Source organism: Alnus glutinosa, chromosome 7 (genome assembly GCF_958979055.1).
Source record: "Alnus glutinosa chromosome 7, dhAlnGlut1.1, whole genome shotgun sequence".
NCBI classification, from domain to species: domain Eukaryota; kingdom Viridiplantae; phylum Streptophyta; class Magnoliopsida; order Fagales; family Betulaceae; genus Alnus; species Alnus glutinosa.
In genome coordinates, this window is record NC_084892.1 from 6,955,261 (window position 1) to 6,976,621 (window position 21,361).

Below are 21,361 nucleotides of genomic sequence, written 5' to 3' on the forward strand. Positions count from 1 at the left end.
AAATATAATATATAGATATATATTATAAAAAGAAAAAAGAAAAAAAAAAAAGAAAAAAGAAAAAGGAAAGTAATTTAAAGGTGGCAAACATCATTAAAGCGAAAAAATTGTCGATTATCCCAATTAGTGACATCAGAAGGTGGTTGATCTTTTTGGTTACACAAGAAAGAAAGTAAGAATTGTCATTTAAAACGAGACAAAACTAAAACTCGTGTCAGAGCAGTTATACTAAGCTTGGATTATTATGCAAAGTGTACTCACAATTTCTCGTCTTTTCCCCTTTCAATTTGAACCTAAAAATCTCTGAGTTGGATTTACTGAAATAGCCTTGTTAGTGAAATCTGGAAACTAAAGTGGAACCCCACCTCACACCACATGTGCGAGCGATGTGTCCCTGTTGAATGATTTTCTGACATAAAGATATTTGAGCACCAGAACACGCTTTTGTACAAAAGTTGTCCCTACATAAATGCTTTTTGGACAACTTTATGCTTCTCTTTTTCTTTATTTTTTTTATATATATATATATATATAACATTATAATAATTATATATATATATATATATATATGAGATTAGTAAAACAAAACTTTAGCCAAATTAGGCTTCTCCTAGTTCGAACCACAAAAATGAAAGTAGAAAAATATTTTTCTTTTCAAGTTAAGAAAAAGAGTCAGCCCAAACCTTTGTGCTAATTCCTTCTTTTTCCTTTATGGCAAGTCCTAATCTTTCCTTTCCACGGGGAAATCATGACATTGCATGTGTACAAATCAAGATTTTAATTATCAATTTTAGGGGATATTGTATTGGGCGCAATATGTTTTATTTGAACCAATCATTTAGAATCTCCTGTCTAAAATGTGACAAATATATATATATATATATATATATATATGAGAAATGTTAGAACTTATTATAATGTCATTTTAGGGTCCTAATATGCTGACCCTGTTTTTTTTTTTTTTTTTTAATAAAAATAGAAAAAATAAATCAAGCTGTAATTTTTTTCCTATTAAAAACAATGTGTCATATTTTTATAGAATGACCTCAAAAGAACACTAGAATGAACTTTAGCATTTCTCAATATTTATATATATAAAAGGTGGTTTGAGACTTGAGAGTGTTGGTTGAGGAGTGATTCATGTACAACCCTTTTTACACAATTTCTACACAATCTAGACACATTGGGTAGGATCTATGCATGTGAGTCCTACATGTAGATCCCACCCAATGTGTCTACTTGTATAAAAACTGTGTAAAAAGAGTTGTGAAATAATCATTTCACGTGTTGGAATGGCTAAACCAATTTTTTTTTTTTTGGTATTTATTATCACAATTTAGACTATTCATTTTAATAAACAATATAGATAAATTATATTGCGCGGGACAATTCTAGTATACTTGCAAATTTGCAATCCAAAAAGGACAATGAAGTGATTGACAAAAGGAACAAGGGAAGTATTTACCAACCATTAACCAACAAAAGAATTCAAGCTGTTTGTAATAATAAAATAAAGATTTAGATAATCTTCCTATTTGCGGGTACTTCCCAGATCTGATTAGATTTGTTTTGGCTGGACTTTAACGCTCTCAAATGCTCAATTTCAAATTTGATTGATAGACCACCTGTTTAGCTTATTGCTTATGTTTTTATTTGAAATAATTTTATAATGGCTAAAAAAACAGCACAAGAACAAATGTTTTAGTCTATTAAATATTAATGCCGCTGGGCAGAAAAATTCAAACAACGGTATACCCACGTGGCTTACCACCTCGAGAACAGACAGCCTCACACTGTCACTAAAAGTTCAAACTTCAAACTAAGAAAAACACTTCTTCTTCTTCTTCTCTCGCACAAAGCTCAGTCACTCAATCTCTGCAACTCCTCGTTGCGAAACAAAAAACAAACGACATGAACCAGTAGACAGTGCCATTATCAAGTCCCTTCCAAACCCAAAGAAAGAAGAGAAAAAAAGAAAAATGTTTCTTCATCTCCATTTCCATGTAGTCCCATTTCTCGCACTACTGTTCCTCTCCAGTGCTCCATTCTCTTCCTCTCTCACCCCCGACGGCCTCACCCTCCTTGCTCTCAAAGCCGCCATCGACTTCGACCCGACCCGCGTACTAGAGTCCTGGTCCGAGTCCGACCTGACACCCTGCCACTGGCCCGGCATTGCGTGCGCTCGCAACCGCGTCACGGGCCTCTCCCTCCCCAACAAGGGCCTCTCCGGCTACATCCCCTCCGAGCTCGGCCTTCTCGTCTCCCTCAAGCGACTCTCTCTCGCCCACAACAACTTCTCCAAGCCCATCCCTTCCCGTCTGTTCAACGCCACCGGACTCCTCTCTCTCGATCTCTCTCACAACTCTCTCTCCGGCCCCATCCCGCCCCAAATCGCTGCTCTCACAACCCTGAGACACCTCGACTTGTCCTCCAACTTACTCAATGGGTCTCTCCCCGAAAGTCTCTCCAAGATCGGGAACCTCTCCGGAACTCTTAACTTGTCGTATAATGGATTCTCCGGCGGAGTTCCGGCGTCTTACGGACGGCTCCCAGTGATGGTGAGCCTGGATCTCCGGCACAACAATCTCACCGGGAAGATTCCTCAGGTGGGGTCGCTGTTAAACCAGGGCCCCACGGCTTTCTCTGAGAACCCTAGCCTCTGTGGGTTTCCGTTGGAGACTCCATGCCCGGAAGCCCAAAACCCTAACGTTTTCAGCAGCGCCGAGGAGCCTCGGAACCCTGGAAACCCTAACCGTGACCCTAGTTTACCAAATGGAAGTGGAGAGAGAGGGAGAGATAAAGGTGGGTCGGTAGCCGTACGGGTTATCTCGGGCGTTTCGGTGGTGGTGGGGGCCGTTTCGGTCTCAGTGTGGCTGTTTCGGAGACAGTTGAGGAGGAAGGGTGGCGAGGGCAAAACGGGGAAAGAGAAAGTGGAGAGTGAGGTAGAAGAGGAAGGGCAAAAGGGTAAATTCGTGGTGGTGGACGAGGGGTTCAATCTGGAATTAGAGGATCTGTTGAGGGCATCGGCGTACGTGGTGGGGAAGAGCAGGAGTGGGATACTGTACAAGGTGGTGGCCGGGAGGGGATCCGGTGTGGCGGCATCGACGGTGGTGGCTGTTAGGCGGCTGAGTGAAGGTGATGCCACGTGGCGGTTCAAGGATTTCGAGTCCGAGGTGGGGGCCATCGGAAGGGTCCACCACCCCAACATCGTGCGGTTGAGAGCTTATTACTATGCCAATGATGAGAAACTGCTGGTCACGGATTACATTCGCAATGGGAGCTTGTACACCGCACTGCACGGTAACTCTCCTCTTTCATTATAGATAATCATACTCTGCGTTGACAGCTTTCTTTTCAGTCTTTGAGTGTCTCAAAAAAATGCGACTGTTTTTTGCAAAGCAGGTCAAATGGAATCACGTGAATGTCCAAAACTACACGTGATTCTAACGTACATTTTAAAAGATTACATTTTTTTTTCTTCTTTTGATGAATTATTACGTGCTCTTTTAATATAGAGTAAGTAATTTTCACGTGCATCCTTAAAAATGTACGTGAAATTGTGAAAATATTGAATATATATGATTATATGAGTTTAATAGATTGATTGACCACCAAGCTAAATTTTCTCGTGTCCTAAATGGGCAATCCATGATTTGATCAACTGGGGTACTTTGATTAGTGTAGCACAAAGCTGCTATGGAATCAGATCCTAATAGTTTGGCTATTTTACTGATACTGTGTTTCGAATTTGCTTGATCTTTTAGGCTACACTTATGTGAAAGATAATGCTACTTTTCACCCTTATTTATGGCACTCATTTCACACTAGCTGACATGGTGTGAATGTTCTATACAAAAGCTGCAGTCAATAATTTGATGTTGCTGTAATAACCATGACCTGCTTATTCATTCAAAAAAAAAAAAAAAAACCAAGACCTGCTCGATCATGTTAAAGAAATGTTTGTTCGTGAGACTGTGAGGAACAACTCTGAGTCAATCAACAATGTCAATTTTGCTTGACTCCAAAATATCGAAAACATTGAGTTAATGGGTCGCAAATTACACAAGTTTAGCATGCTATTGAACAGAATTATTCCGCGTACTGAATAGCATTTTCAGTTGATTTCTTTCCCCGTTTTCAATAGCATTTGAAATGGGTTTATTTTCTTTCTTGCATGAATACAAAAGCCTCTAATATTTTTGTTCAATGGCATCATAGTAAGTTTTTACCATCATCTGAGAAGGTGCGTTCATTTTTAACATGATTCCATCCCAATTCATGCTGAGTTGCATTATAACCACATAATTATACTTCAAGTGTCTGAATTAAACATTTGTTTTCGCAGCAATTGAGTAGAAAGTTGCTTCAGAGCTAATAATAAGCAAGGTGTCAAGAGATGTTGTTTTAACTTTCTAGTTGGCATTTGCCTTTCTCCTTGTCTCTTCTTGTTTTGAAAGTGATGAAAAACATAGCACATGTTTCTGGGCCTTTTTGGTTCTTACTGCTTGTGCAATTTTCTTTTGTATTCTTCCTAATGTTCTCTGACAATTCATTAAATCTTCTGAGGTCGTACATTCATATCTATTTCAGAACCTGTACTGAGTGTTGTGGACCTTGTGGTCCTAAATTTATTTGATAGACCCCATTTTGGTTCCATCAATCGCATGTTTTTGCATGCAGCTAATATTCATGAACGACATGTAACAACAATATCGACCATGGGCAACAGTTGTCTTCTTGTGTTTTAAGCTGTATTTCACGGGACTGCTGTAAGTTGTCCTGTTTGGTCTCAGATGTATACTTCATATATATATATATATAAAGTATACATTGTTGTTACTCAATAGATTAGTGAAACATTTTTCTTATATAGTAACATGTTAGATGTTATGGTTGCAGAAATTTGGATTTTATATTGCAAATATGACGAGCAATTATTGTGTCTTTGTTAAAAAGCTCTTGGCTCCATTTTTTATGAGCATCATATTGACCATGTCGTCTAAACAGTGTTTTTCTCCATGGTTTTAAATTGCTGCAGGGGGTGTTTCCAATTCTCTGCCACCACTGCCATGGGCAGCAAGGTTAAAAATTGCTCAAGGAATTGCTAGGGGTTTAATGTACATACACGAGTTCAGCCCCCGAAAATATCTTCATGGCAACATAAAATCATCGAAAATTCTTCTTGGTGATGACCTCCACCCTTACATTTCTGGTTTTGGACTCAACCGTCTTGTTTCAAGCACCTCTAGACTTACCAATTCAGCATCCAAAAAGCTGAACTCAAACCAAACCATCTTTACCTCTACAATGGATTCAAGCATATCAGCTCCCACTACCGTTTACATGGCACCTGAGGTTCGAGTTTCTGGCAGCAAGTTCACTCAGAAATGTGATGTTTACTCTTTTGGTATCGTTCTCCTGGAGATGTTGACCTGTCGGCTGCCAGATGCAGGACCAGAAAATGATGGGAAGACACTAGAGAGTTTTGTAAGGAAAGTGTTTCGAGAGGAACAGCCGCTGTCCGAGATTATAGACGCGGCGCTTCTGCCTGAGGTTTATGCAAAGAAGCAAGTTGTTGCAGCATTTCATGTTGCACTCAGTTGTACTGAACTTGATCCAGAGGTGCGGCCTAGGATGGCAACAGTGTCTGAGAGTCTTGATCGCATCAAATCACAATGAAAAAAGAAAAGAACCTTGTAGAGTTCCTGTTCTTGGTGCTGAATTTTGATGCTGAAGCCGTTTTGGTTTGTTTAAAATCCTTGGTTGGAGGGGTTTCTGTATGTATGTTTTCTTGGATACCTTACTGTAAGCCAAGCCATTCTCTTCAAGTATGTCTAAGATTCCTTGTGCTGAATGATTATTTGGATGGGGATTTCCTGCTATTAAGCTGCTGAATTTTCGTGAAATTCGGGCAGCCTAATAACATGGGATTATCCCAATTAGTAAAAAAATTGATGTTTAAGAAAAATTGACCATTTATCTCATTTAATTTAAGCTCCTAATTAGTGCTTATTGTTTAGCCAAGATACTGTAAGTGAACATGTTCATACCTTCTGGCAATTCTTTTTCTGAAAAGCTCCGGGGTACAGCATACAAAATTAAAAACAAATTAAAAAGTTGCCATTTTCATTTCATTTTATCTCCATTTTTTTACAATTTCTTTCATTCTTTATCTTTTTAATCACATCATAAATATGTGAAAATTACTGATAAATGACAGTAATTGAAAAGAAAGAAAAAAGAGGATCATAACTAATCCTATAATTTAGAAGATTGAATGCTTAAATCAAATTCTAAAAGTAAATTACAAATAATTCGGCTGTAAAGGCTCACATCTATGTCAACTGAATCAGGCCCAAAAGTTAAAAATGTTTGGGCCATTAAGCCAGCAAGTAAGACAAAAATATAGTTTCTTGAATTACTCTAATTTAAAAAGGAAATCAATTTTGGAAGCCCAAAATGATCAAAAAATAAGAAGAAAAAGTTTGCTATTTTGTAAGAGAGGTATAACACATACATCTCTTGCCCATCTCCCGTTCATCTCTTTTGCAAATCTATTGTTGAATATGTAGAACGTACATGTGGGTCTCGTAAATTTGCATATCTCTTGTACGGAGATTGATAAAAGATAGAAATCAAATATTTCTTATTTTATACGTAGCCAATTAGAGATGTAAAGAATTGATAATTCATGTAGGGTTCGTTTGGTCTTGTGATTTTAAAAAGTGCGATTTTAAAATGTGATTTTTAAAAACGCAGTTAAGCCTTTGTCAAAATCGCATTTTAACCTTTAAAACTATGTTTTCAAAAAAGCACTACTTTGCCTACGATTAAAAAATAAATAAACAAAAAACAATCATAGTTCCATACGATTCAATTTCTACAATTTGTTTTAAAATTACATTTTTTTTTTGTCTACAAAATTGCAATGCCGAACAAATCCGTAGTAGAGTATCATCTTCACCTAATCTAGTAATCTTGAAACCCCAACAATAGAAATCGAAACTGTACCAACAAAAAAAAAAAAATTAAGGAACAAGGGATTCAAAAAATATATTTTGGACTTCAAATTAAGCCCTTTTTTATGCTTTTGACACCGATGAAGAATCTCAGCTCCGTCCATGCAACAAAAGGCTTTAATTCCTTTATTTTATTTTATTTTTGTTAAGTAAAAGACTTAATTCCTACTGGTTCATAGCTCTATGGCTTTAATAAAAGCCCCTTTTTTTGTAATCTTTCTTTTTTTAGACATGAGATATTTCTAGCTCTATGGCTTTAATAAAAGCCCCTTTTTTGTAATCTTTCCTTTTTTAGATATTTTAGCTCAAATACCGCATAGCTTTAATAAGAAGCCCCTTTTTATCTTTCTTTTTTTAGAGATAAAGTTCAGAGACCACAGTTTATTTTATTTTAGTGGATATTATTTGTTATTATTATTATTATTATTATTATTATTATTTTTTAACGAAAGATCTTAGGCCTTGTTTGGTTTGCGGAATGTCTATTCCATTAGGAAAAGGAATAACTATTCATGGGAATAGATGAAGGTGGAATGGAATAACTATTCCTATTCTTTTGTTTGGTTGTAACGGTGGAATAGAACATTGTATATGTATTCTTTTGTTTGGTACAGTGCAATACATTGGTGAATGGAATCATATTATAATCAAATTTTCTAAAATACCCTTATAATACAAATATAATTTATATTCTTGAGGACATTTTTTTTTCTTTATTTAAGAAACATAAACAATCATACTATGACCTTTTTTGTTTTGTTTTGTTTTTATTTTTTTTCATATACAATTACGCTACAAAATGATTTATAAGAAAAAAAAAAAAAAAAAAAAAAAAAAAACACACACACACACACACATACACACACACACACACATAATCATCATATCACCATCATAAAAAAATAAAAAAATAGATCATCTGCAAAGCCCTTTTTATTTTATTCTTTTTTATTTGTTTTCCAGCAACAAACATTCATTCTGTGCTTACAAAGTAAAATGATTTATAAGAGAGAAAAAAAAAAAAAAAAAAAAAAAAACATAATCATCATAAAAAAATAAATCATCTACAAAGCCCTTTTTATTTTATTATTTTTTATTTGTTTTTGAGTAACAAACATTCGTTCTTTGCTTACAAAGTTTTTCTCAAACCTCCGCAAGGCAATTGGAGTCCCCCCGATATTAAGAGGTACTCGTTTTGCTACGTTTAAGTGCATTCTGTAGGCTAAATCATAGGAGGAGAAAAAAAAAAAAAAAAAAAAAAAAAAAAAAAAAAAAAAAAGAAGAAGAAGAAGAAGAAGAAAGACTACCCCACAACAAATTAAGTTGGGTTGAGAAACAGAGAGAGGGGGATGAGAATATAATTGCAGAGATGGAGAAAGATATTGATGGTGCACTTGAGTGATGAATTTTTGAAATCAGAATTAAATTCTTATTTTGTTTGCGAATTTTGAAATTTGACTTTTTAGAAAAAATTGAATAAAATATAATTTGTTTATAAAAAGTTGAATAAAATATAATTTGTTTTTTAAAAAATTGAATAAAATATGATTTATTTCTGAAAAAAGTAGAATTAAAATTATATTTTATTGTCAAAATCTCGTATCAAAACACACCATGAGTTGAGAAACAGAGAGAGAGAGAGGGATAAGAGACTTGGGTGTTAAGAAGGTTGGGGTTTTTGGGCAAAAGACGAATTTAATTTATTCCTATAGGAAAGGAATAGGCATTCCACTCCTTTTTGAGTGGAATACCTATTCCTCTTCGTAAGGGAATAGCTATTCCGTGGGAATAACTATTCCCTTAAATAATATACAACCAAACAAAAGAATAGCTATTCCGTAGGAATAGCTATTCCTTTCCATGGGTCTAATCCGCAAACCAAACGAGGCCTTAGTATTTTATTGATCAAAGCTACATATATAGTCATAGATACAAACAATTTTTTTACAATAAAGTGCTATTTATGACTTTTATCTTCCGCTAACTCATGTATAAAAATAGTTAAAGAACATACTAGATTTAAGACAAGGATGATTAAAAGATATTATTTGTTATTTATATGTTGTTTATGTCAAATTTCAATTACCATCCATTGTTTTAGGATTTATATTCTATCCATATGGGGTATAATTATACCCAAAGTATCTACATAATATCTAATTAGATCCAAATCACGTGCAAAGTTAAATAGAATTAATTTATTATTATACTTTATTTTATTTTATTCACTTTTTGTTCTTATTCGGCTTTAAAGAGGAAGATAAATAATTACAATTTTACGTAAGAAGTCTGACGTAATAGTTCATAACTAATTAAATAATTAAAATCTTATAATTTTATTAGTAAATAATTAAATTGACCAATCACTTTTTTAATAAAGTAAATTATCATGTCAATTTATAATAAGGGAAAAATATACATATTTCCCTCAAAGTCTTAAATTACTACTCAATTGTAATGTCCCTTCCAAACTACTAATTATGTCGATGTCCCTCTCTCAAACTATTAAAAAATGTCAATGTTCTCCCTAAGACTAACAAAAAGACAAAAATGACCCTAATTGTTTTTTGAATAAGACAAAAATGTCCTTATAAATTCTGAAAAAAAAAACCTTAAACTATAAAAAATGAAAACTAAAAATATTATTTCTTAAAAAACAAAATTAAAGAAAATTAAAGAAAAAACGAAAAAAAATAAAATAAAATAAAAAACGAAAAAGAAAGATATTTTTTTTAAAAAAAAATAACAAATGAAAAAATAACTGAAAATTATTTTTTTTAAAAAAAAAAACAACAAAAAAAACCAGTTTTTTTTTTTTTTTGTATAATTTTTTTACTTTTTATTTACTTTAATAATTTTATAAAAAATATTTTTGTTATTAGAAGGACATTGACATTTTTTTTTGTAGGTTAGGATAATTCATTGACAATTAAATAATATTATAATAGTTTGAGAGAATTATTTGTATTTTTTCATCTCTTTTTTTTTTTTTTTGATATGTCCACTCAAGAGGGGGGAGGGAGATTCGAACTAGTGACTTCCATTTTATGAGACATGGTTCCCAATTAATTGAGCTACCCCATTGAGACATTTGTATTTTTTTTCCTTATAATAACAAGTAGCACTTGAAATTAAAAAGAAGAATGGAATTTCTGTGTGTGTTGTGTGTGTGTGTGTGCGCGCGCGCGCGCGCGCGTGTGTGTGCGTGTGTGCGTGCGTGCGTGTGTGTGCGCGTGTGTGTGCGCGTGTGTGTGTGCACGCGTGTGTGTGTGCGCGCACGTGTGTGTTCGCTCCAAAGCCTCTAATGGCTTCCCCACTGACCAGGGAAGATTACGGCAAAGTTGGCGGAGCAAGCCGAGCGGTACGAGGAGATGGTGGAGTCTCCCCTGTCGAAATGTGTCATCGATTGAGCAGGAGGAGGAGGGGTGGCGTCTCCCCCGTCGGAATCCATAAGTTGCCGCAGGAGAAGAAAACCCAGAGAAGAACGCGCACAGAGAAGAAGAAGAAGAAGAAAGAATCTTTGAGAGAGAGATAAAACGGAAGAAAAGGAAGAAAAATAATATAATATTGATACATATGTGAACAGTGTAACGCCACAGGTAGTGTTGCACTGCTCACAAATGCATGTCGAATATATTTTGGCGTTAGGATGCATAATCGGATGGAATTGTGTTTTTATGAGTTTGTTATCTATTATAGATTTACAGTGGGTTATACATAACCCACTGTGAATGCTCTTAGCTAGTATACTATATGCTTATTGTGTGTGTATATATATATATATCAAAAAAATGACCTATAGATTATAGTTAATTACTATATATTATACAAAAAAATATCAACATATAGTTAATTACATTTACTTAGTATATGTTAATAAATTAGATAATATGTTAGTTTATTAACTAACTAGTTAGTATGTTAACTAATACACAAACATATAAATATTAAGTAACATATATAACATATATTATTTAATTACTAATATACATACTTAAATTTATATAACTCATTTTTAGTAATATATAAGAGATATGAACGAGCTAACAAGTCGGACTAACAAGCCGAGCGAGCGATCCAGTCGAGCTTTAAATAAACTGAGAGCCTCTATCAAGTTTTGTTGAGCGAGTCGGGTATGTATCACTTTCTAATCGAGCGGGTTTCAACAATAACGAACGAGTTTCTACAGTATCGAGTTCGAGTTCGGATCAAGTTAAATTAAACGGTTATCGAGCGAGTTATCAAACGGATTGGTTTATTTACCTCCATAAGTAAAAGACTTAATTAATACTAGTTCATAGTTCATTATTTGGGTCCACCTCTCCCCTCCCCCCTCCCCCTCTCTTCTCTCTCTCTCTCTCTCTCTATATATATATATATATATATAATCAAAAAAGAGATTTTTCTAGCTCTATGGCTTTAATAAAAGCCCCCTTTTTTGTAATCTTTCTTTTTTAAGATATAAAGCTCAAAGACCGCATAGCTTTAATAAAAAGACCCTTTTTATCTTTCTTTTTTTTAGAGATAAAGTTAAGAGACCACAGTTTATTCTATTTTAGCGGATATTATTTGTTATTATTATTATTTTTAACGAAAGATCTTAATATTTTATTGATTAAAGTTTACAAGTATAAAGCTCTTACATCACAAAATATAAAACTCTGCAAAATTATAATCACATTCTACGAGATTACATAGTTAAAGATACAAACAAAATTCTTATAATAAAATGCTAATACTGTCTATACAAAAATAGTTAAAAAACTTATATGCTCCAAGCAGACTAAATCTAAGACAATGGTAGTTAAATGAAAAAGTACACATATCCCTCTCAAAGTCTCAAACTACAACTCAATTGTCAATGTCCTTCCAAAATACCAATTGTGTCAATTTCAACTTTCAAACTATAAAAAAATGTCAATGTTTCTCTTAAGACTAACAAAAAGACAAAAAGGATCTTAATTTTTTTTAATAAGACCAAAATTACCTTATAAATTCAAAAAAAATAAACTTAAACTAAAAAATAAAAATAAAAATGAAAACTAAAAAAATTAAATAAGAAAAAAAAAGTTAAAAAACAAAAAAGAAAGATTTTTTTTTTAAAATTTTTATTTTAATAATTTTATAAATGATATTTTTATCATTTAGAAAGACATTGACAATAAATAATACTATAATAATTTGGTCCTTAAATGATAGCTCAATCAGTTAGAGACCACGTTTCATGATGCAGAAATTACTAGTTTAAATTTTTTGTCCCTTTTTGTGTAAACATGTAAAAAAAAATACTATAATAATTTGAAGAAATTATGTATGTTTTTTTTTTCTTATAATAATAAGTAGCACTCGAAAATAAAAAGAAGCAAATCCATTGATGCAAATGCGAGCTCACGTGTCTGTGTTTCCTTCCACAGAAACACGGCGCCTACTTTTTTTCCAATAACTGCTTTCAATCAGAAAGCATTTGTCTTGTACCTCCCATTCGCTCTCACTATCAATTTTTCGTTGACTCTTTTTGGTTTACTTTCTGCCGTTGTCACATGTGGCACGCGGGAAATCAAGGGGACCACAATATCATAACTTACAAAAGTCGATTGCGTAATTCTAGCGGGAATAAATGGATTGTAAAACAATAAAAAATAAAAACATTTACTTCATTGCCTGGATTAATTCAATTTTATTTTATTTTTTTAAAAAAAAGAATTGATCAAATGAGTTAATTCAAACTGTCATATCAATATTATAAAATAAAAATATAATTTCTATCATTATTCATAATTCAAATAAAAGATAATAATGTTATATATCACACCACTATCCGAACCACTATTTTGACTTGATATTATCAATTTACCTTTAAATTTGCAATTATTAAAAGAGAAAAAAAATTAATAGTGAATTAACAATGTCACATCAATATAATAAAATAGTAATAACAGTGGTGTGATAGTACTCTAAAAAATAAGAGCATCTCTAGTAGACCTTTTTCATATGTAAGTGTAGAGGTAGCAAGGGGCTTGGCGAGGATTTTCTAAAAAAAAAAAAAAAAAATATTTGAAATTTTACCCGTCCTCCCAAATTAAAAAAGCTGGCTCCGCCCCTATTCATATAGCCCTCAATAGCTAAATATAGCTATTATGAACCACTTTATCTCTCTAAGAGATGCTTTAAAATATAGCATTTTCATTCATTTATTTTGTAACAACGAGTTCACTATAACATCTTTTAGTCTTTAAAAAATATAAAGTATGATGGATAATTGTTGGAATTTATATTAAAAAAAATAATAGTTAAAATATATATTTTTTAAATAGCTAAAATAACTGTTATTGCTAAGGATGACTTGTAAACCACAAAAACTCGGAGGAGGAAGATGGATTGACCTTGATTCCATCCAAATTTGACTCTGCAAAGATCCTTGATTACGTTAATTAAATTAGTTTTCAATGGGATAAGATTATATCAATTTTGGAATAATCAAAGGATGCTGTATAATTGTGGTGCTTGACTCTAGTTTCTCTCTTTTCAGGACCACTAGATTCGAATCTATCTACTCTAATACGTACGTTGGCCGATGCCTTAATTTGGTCATGGGGATGTGCTAGAAAAAGAAAGGGTACAGATTATATTAATACTAACTAATATTCCATATACATCTATAAAAAAAAAAAAAACTAATATTCCATATATAGTCACGGGATAATATATCTCCGATCCTGTTAAGTATTTTAAAATAAGAAAAACAAATAGATGAAGTGGATAACTCTCACCACAAACTCATAATATATATATATATATATATATATATATATATATATATATATATATATATATATATATCATTGACCTGTATAAGAATTAACAATATTTTTTAAGAAATGCTAGAGGTACTAAATATTTTACTAAAAAGAGATGGGTACAAAGATGATGTGAAATTTATTTATTGAAGATAATTTAAATAATTAATAAAAAGAAATGCTACGGGTGCCCATCTCTTAGTAAAAGATTTAGTATCTCTAGCCGTTCTCATATTTTTTTGTTACTCTTGTGTTCCTTTGGTTAAGAATGATGTGACTTTTAAAACCATCACTTGTTTAAAATTTAATAGTGATCAATTAGAAATTTAATGGTGATTTTAAAAGTCACATAATTTTTAGAGGGATAAAAAACAACAAATTAAAAGAGTGACTTGTGACTCTTAGCATTACTCATTTGACTAACATATATATATATATATATATATATATATATATATATATATATATATATATATATATATATAAATTAGAAGGAAAAAAAAAAATTGTTTGGGCAATGAGATTTACTGGATAATTTTCATGGAAACATTGAAGCAGCATAACTAAGTTTTGAAAATAACAATTTCCTAATTGCCTATTTGTGATTTCTATAACATCCACGTTATAAGGATGTTGACATGTTATAAAGAAGGGAGGGATCATGTGCTATTCCCTTTATCAATAAAATATTTATTTATTTATTTTTGGATGAATTACAAGATTGAGAGGAAAAAGCCGACAGATTTACTCATATGCATAAAAAAAAAAAAGACAAAAAGAAAGAAAAAAGAGGTGTTCGGGTTCATTATCTTACATATTTTTTTGTCCATCTCCGTATAAAAGATTTCAAATTTATTATTGAATTTACGAGACTACATGTGAGTTCTACAGATTCAATAGTAAATTTGTAAAAAAATATATATATATAAGAGAATGACACAAAAAATGTTATAAATATAACTTGTTTACAACTTTTGACATGTGTTATCAAGTCATCCCAATTACACATAGATACATTTCAAAATTTATAAACGAGTTATTAAAAAAAGGAAAATGTTATTTACACTACACCCACACAACAATGATACAACAACCCCTCACATAGAGTGAGCCCCACACACTATGGAGCCTACCCCATGTGAGGGGCTGTTGTACTATTATTGTGTGTGTATAGTACACCAATCAAATCCCTTAAAAAAATTATACGTACAACGTTCGGGAAGCAACCCACTAGATATTATCAAACTAAAATAAGCAATACGATATGATTAATGGGCTCTAGGTGAAAGAAATAGAATCAAAATGGTCGATAGAAGTGGATTTGAAGCTAAATGACAAGCACTATTTAACAGCGGATGGTTCATAATTGGAGTCTATCATCCTAGTGTTAGCAAGAACACGAAATTTACCAAACTTCCTTTCAAAGAATAATCTAAAATTCATCGTTGTTTTCTGTAGAAGAATAAAACTTATTCTTATCTCATGTGGGAATAAAGTGATTCTCCTTTTCTTTTTTTTCTTCTTTTTTTTTTTTTTTTTTTTTTTTTTAATTTATTTATTTTTTAATTTTCTTCGTCACTGAATAATCTCGTAGATCATTCTGGTTAATGGTCTGGAATCTGGATATTCTTCCAAGGTTTGAAGGGTAAAAGCAATTTGAACCAAAGAGAGTGGGTGAGGACTAATCGATAAATATCTGAAATGGCAACTTGGTAAATTTTAAGAAAGACATGGGTAATAGTACAGAATTCGGCTGCTTGAAAGACGGCGCTTGTGATCTCAGAAGAAAGTGAAAGCGAAAACGACGAGGAGTATCAGATACGGCGTGAATCTGGTGCTCGGTGCTCGCGCTAGTAACGGTGACGTGAAAGCATATCACGGCCCAATCCCTATAGGCTATCTAATTTTAGGCAGTTATGCCCTATGCGGCTATGCTTATCCAGGGAGATGGAGCTAAATATGGCAATATTCCCTAACTGTGTTTAGCAATTTTTTTTTTTTTTTTAATAGCAGTAAGAATTTATTGATATTTGATGTGATATAAAAATGAATAAAATTATTTGGTAATGTGAATAAAGAAGAGGTTGACTTTTATTATAATTATTTTTAAGATAAAAAATAAAAGATAAATAGATATTTTTTTTTTTCAAAAGAAAAAAATAGTGGATTGCCAAACTCACTTGTCATTTTTTATTCGAAAAATTCGAAAAATAGAAGGTAAAAATAATAACCTGTGAAAAAGGATTTCCATCGAAATGGGCCTTTTATTTGGGTGGAAAATCCTCTCTCAGTAGATTTGCTACTTCTCAATTTCCTGTCCAACTTTCATCTAATATTTTTTCAAATCAACTATTTGATTTGTTTTCTTTCGTATTAGCCCTACATATTCAATAGTTAAGTCTATTATTATTTAAAAAAAAAAAAAAAATTAGACTTGGACACGAGTGGAAGAAATAGCATTTTTCTCCCTCTCATATATTCATGGATAAAAAAGAGGGAGCAGTAATAATAAAAGGATCTCCCATTACAAAATGATATATTATGCCAATAGAAGAGGAGAATGATACTGTATCAATCTCTTTCACAATTTGCTATATTCTATCATCAATAAAAGGAAGAAACAAATATTGGATCAATCTTTAGGTTTTACCTTTTTATCAAAGTATTCTTCATTATCAAATAATTCCCTCCCCCCACTTCTGTTAATTTTTTTTTTTTGACACAATGCCACATTATATCTAATAACTTTTGTGACGGTAAATATTGCACAATCAGCTCCCCACTCCACCACATCAAATGAATACCATTGTAGATTGTCACGCCAATGATATGAAAAGGCACATCCTAAATTGCAACACCATTAAAAAATGTCCCATTATTAAATTACTAAATCTTGTGTAAAAAAAGAAAAGAAAAGAGTGAGCGAACGAGCGCCACCGTTTTGATAGGGTATATTTTTATGACATGGCTTTTTTAATGATATGTCATTGATGTAACGATCCACTATGGTATACGTATGACATTGTAAAGCTGATTATGCAATGTTTTAGTTCTGAATGGAGCTTTATCAATAGAAAATTGCCAATCGGATACCAAATTCCTAATGTGAATAGCATGAGATACTTTGGCCCAAAAACATTCATGAAACAACATTATTATATTAAAACCCCAACAATAAATTTAGAAACTCTACTATGTTTCTTATTGGGTTTTTATTTTTATTTTTATTTTTTTATTGAAATAACATACCCATTTAGTGTAATGATAGTTTTGACGAATCAGGATCCCTAAAATTCTTCTTATAATTAGTTTTTTCAAAAAGATAAATAGTAAAACAAAGAAACATAGAATAATACTTTAAAGTCGATGAGTATTATTGTAAATCATATTTTATAAATAACAAAACAACCATTTTTATTTTGATAATATATTTTTAATAGAAGACTTAATTATTTTTCATTAACGTGTCTATTCTGAACACCTAAAAATCCCAACCTCGTTTGTCTTCATATTTAATGGACCAGTATGAAAAGAAAACATAGAGGGGGACAACCTCGTTGTATATGGACTCAGTCATTCAAATAAAGATAAAAATAATTTTTTTAAAAAAAAAAATGAAGAAAAGAAAGAAAAAAGAATCTCTCGGAAATGGTTCTTCGGTAATTTTTAGGACTTATAACCGATGGCTTTCTGTACTTCAACGTCGGCACGAAGAAGAAGAAGATAAATATTGCATCCTTTCTTGCTCTGTCTCTGTCTCTCTGTCATAAACTCCACCAACAATACCTCCACACTCTCTTTCTCTCTCTCTCTCTCTCTCTAGCTCAAGATCTTCCTTGCTTTCGGTGCTTTGAAAAGCAAATCTAAGGCTGCACTTCGTCCTCTCTTTTTTTCTTTTTTTCCCTGCTTTCACAAATACTCTCTCTCTCTCTCTGTCTTTTCACTTGGATCTCTATTCTCTCTGTAAAACACAGACCTCAAAGTTCCGTTTATTTACGGGCTATCATTATCTTCTAGCTAGGGTTTTTTTGGTTTTTTTTTCCCAGTCCCAGTAGCTTATGCTTTGGTTAAGCTTTTTGTGTCTTGGTTGCTTCCTTCTCAAGATCTTATCCGAGTCTGCTTAGTATTCAAGCTGAAAATTTCCCAAGAAAGTGAAAGAAAAATTCCACAGAATTTTCTGGGTAAAGCAGGGGGCGATTTGTATATTAGTTCCTTAGCATCAAACAGTGCCATGAGCCTTGGATTATAGTCCACTCTCCAAGGGCTTTGGAAAAGAAACAGAGAAAAACAGAGGAGTGTTCCATGGATTCAGAGTCCCAGCATGATTATCAGCACCAAAATCAACAACCCAATTCTGGGTTGTTGCGGTTTCGCTCTGCGCCGAGCTCTCTTTTCTCCAATTTCACCGAAGGGGTTGCTTCCGGTGCCAATAAGGGCAATTTCACAGAGGGCCCTGAATCAGAGAGATTAATTTCCAGATTCCTGAATTACGGTGGCAGTGCTGATACAACTTCGCCGACCGAGGCGGCTGTGAACCGTGTAAACTCTCAGCAGGGCTATTCTGTGGGTTTGCCGCCCCATTATCCGAGATATAGCACGGCTAATACAACCTCTTCTGCTATGGATGGCTCATATGGTTTGGTGGGTTCCATGGCAACGGAGCACCACGTACCAGTGAAAGCAGTTAATTCCAATATTGTCAGGCAAAGTAGCTCGCCTGCGGGGCTTTTCTCCCATGTCTCTATCCCGAATGGTATTGTTCTTGTTCTTGTTCTCATTGCTCATCTCATAAGAATGCTTTGAATATTTTTTTACTGCTTTGAGGTTGCATAATTACTTTGGCTCAGAAAGTGTATTGGATGTGGAATAGGCCATAGCCAGAAAGTTTACTTCTTTATGTTAGAAAACTGATTTAGAAAGCTCATGTGGCAATTGAGTTAGGCGAAAGGAAACAAACGAAAAGGATAAAACCCATTTTTGAAATAATTCTTTCATGATTAGTAGTCCGGTTGCAATACTGAAGATTTCTAGGCAAGTTGAGGGCTAACTAAAATGTGGGGTGCAGAAAATATCATTATGGGGAGTGCAATAGGAATGGTCTGAACAATTTTTACCTCATGGCTGTATATAATCATTATGTAAACTTTCATTACCCGTGAATTAGATGAAACCTAGTGAATACTGCTTTCTTGTAACCCTCTGAGATGTGTAGGAAATGTAGGAAAAGAAAAAACTCTGCTAGGCATAGCAGTTGTACGTATTTGATACACTGGAGTTCAGATTTTATTACCTGGGTTTCAATGTAACGCGCAACATAGAATGGATATTTCAATATGTTATCCTTTTCCTAAATTTGCCCAGCAGCTAATCAAAGCTGAGGACTTGAGTTTAATCAGACGATTTGGAATTTTATAGTGGATCTTTAATATAGGCTCATCTGAGGTGCTCATATTGTTGGGGAAGAATCCTTTCAAACAATTGAGCTCTGACAAAGAGATTTTAACATGATCATACACTAGAATGAATTATTAAAATTTTTCTCAGCAAATTGCAGGCTATGCCACCATGAAAGGTGTTGGAAACTACGGTGGGGTGAATGGTACTAGTGGAGATGTTAGTCCATCCACGGATAGATTGAAGAGTCAAATTAGTTTCTCACCGAGACTTCCTTCTTCCCTAGGTGTGTTGTCGCAGATCTCTGAAATAGGGAATGAAAGTGTTGGGGCAAATAGTCCTGGTGATGGAAAGCTTGGAAATGGCAATGGTGATGTTCGATTTTATGGCCCTGGGTTTCCATATGGTTCTTGGAACGATTCATCGCATTTTGCAGAGAATTTTACTGGCATGAAAAGAGAACAAGATGATGATGGGAAACTATTTTCTGGTACTCAGGTATCCAATTTTGCCTTTTAGGTCTGGTGTTCTCCATATCTTGTTGTTTGTTTGATTTGGTCTAAATTCTTGACTATAATTAGAATGGAGGACTTGGAACTCAGGGTCATGTATTATCCCACCACTTGAGTTTGCCGAAGACTTCGTCGGAGATATTTGCCATGGAAAAGTACCTGCAATTTCAAGATTCTGTTCCTTGTAAAATTAGAGCAAAGCGTGGTTGTGCCACTCATCCTCGAAGCATTGCAGAAAGAGTAAGATTTATACTTTTGTCACCTAATCAATTTGATCATTTTAGTTATTGATATTTTGCTTAAACAATACAAATATTTGTCGTTTTATGGTGAATGCATAAGTACTTCAACTGCAGTAAGCATGATTAATTATAAGGGTAACGCTTTCAGGTTAGAAGAACCCGGATTAGCGAACGAATGCGAAAACTCCAAGAGCTTGTTCCAAACATGGACAAGGTAGGTCTTACCCGTATATATCTTTAGCCTGAAATGATTATCTACTGTTCTCTGAAAAGTCAAGATATTTATGTTTCTTATTGGCAGCAAACAAACACAGCAGACATGTTGGACCTGGCTGTCGAATATATTAAAGACCTTCAGGAACAGTTCAAGGTATCAAAGCAAAATTTGAGCTTAAATTCCTTACATCTTGCCAAATAGTATTCACCTTTCACGAATTTTATGTACTTTTGCAGACTCTTAAGGAAAATCGAGCCAACTGCAAGTGTTAAGTATGGAGAACCCAGTCTCAAATCAAATTGCTTAACTTGCTGCTGTACAGAAAATAAGAGTAACGGAAAGTTGATAGAATCCAGATCTTATTTCATTTATCTGCTGAGCAATAAGTGGAAGAAGCTTAAGAAATTTTCTTTGTAGTTCATGTGCCATAGAAGTTGGTAGAGTTTTCTTGTTTCACCTCAAGTTTTGGGTCCTGTAAGCTAACAAGGCTTCCAATCACACAATATATGGAAATAAAAGAGAGAAATAGTATAGGACATGTTCAAATAGTGCAAATCCTTGTCTTGTGCGATTTAGCTTCTTCTTCTTAATAATTCTTGTCGGTTTTAGAAAGTGTTTAGCTTTGTCATTTGGGGCCGGCTTTGATGCTCCTATTAGTTGATTATGTTTGTAAGCAGTCAATTATCTTTGATCACTGAAAGCTAACCTTTTATTTTTATGGCCTGTACAGCTGATATGACTACTTGGCATGTTCATATATAGCAACCCTTGTCTTCTATAATTTATTTTCATGTGCTTGATAATTCTTTTCTGTCTTCACATGGGAGTTGGCACTGTTCATCAGGATCTCTAGAATTCCTATCGATGACAGTTTGTTTTTTATGCAGAAAGTCTTTCGGTTTTCAAGCCATTTATGAGGAGCCAATTATTAAGGCGAGTCTATTATCTCCCAGGAAGGCAACATTTATGGCTTGAACTACTTAGTTGACTTTCATGCCTTTGTCACTCTCCTTTTATGATTAACAATTTTATTTTTTTTATTTTTTTTTGTAACTGTCCTAATAATATAGAAATTCGGACAGCTCAAAAGAGTAGGATTGTCGGCTTATCTCTCTCGGGCGTCTTAGATTCATAGGCTGTTTGGAACAAGTGGGCTCTACAGCCCCCTCTCTTAGATTGT

General features: G+C 33.4%; 2 protein-coding genes across 3 annotated transcripts; both read left to right on the top strand.

The window, feature by feature from the left end:
* Nucleotides 1-1,777: 1,777 nt before the first annotated feature.
* LOC133874302 (receptor protein kinase-like protein ZAR1) lies at nucleotides 1,778-6,010 on the top strand. The gene is made up of 2 exons (XM_062312192.1): nucleotides 1,778-3,300; nucleotides 5,039-6,010. The coding sequence occupies exons 1-2, from the start codon at nucleotides 1,980-1,982 to the stop codon at nucleotides 5,677-5,679; spliced, it is 1,962 nt and encodes a 653-aa protein (XP_062168176.1). The 5' UTR covers nucleotides 1,778-1,979; the 3' UTR covers nucleotides 5,680-6,010.
* Nucleotides 6,011-17,494: 11,484 nt separating this feature from the next.
* On the top strand, nucleotides 17,495-20,966 carry LOC133873880 (transcription factor bHLH130). 2 transcript variants are annotated; one of them, XM_062311670.1, is made up of 6 exons: nucleotides 17,495-18,569; nucleotides 19,497-19,708; nucleotides 19,792-19,962; nucleotides 20,113-20,178; nucleotides 20,266-20,334; nucleotides 20,418-20,966. In XM_062311670.1, exons 1-6 carry the CDS (start codon nucleotides 18,119-18,121, stop codon nucleotides 20,451-20,453), a joined length of 1,005 nt encoding a protein of 334 aa, XP_062167654.1. In that variant the 5' UTR covers nucleotides 17,495-18,118; the 3' UTR covers nucleotides 20,454-20,966. The 2 variants fall into 2 exon arrangements, with proteins under 2 accessions (XP_062167654.1, XP_062167653.1); XM_062311669.1 differs by having other exon boundaries at nucleotides 17,505-18,569; nucleotides 19,371-19,708.
* Nucleotides 20,967-21,361: the final 395 nt, after the last annotated feature.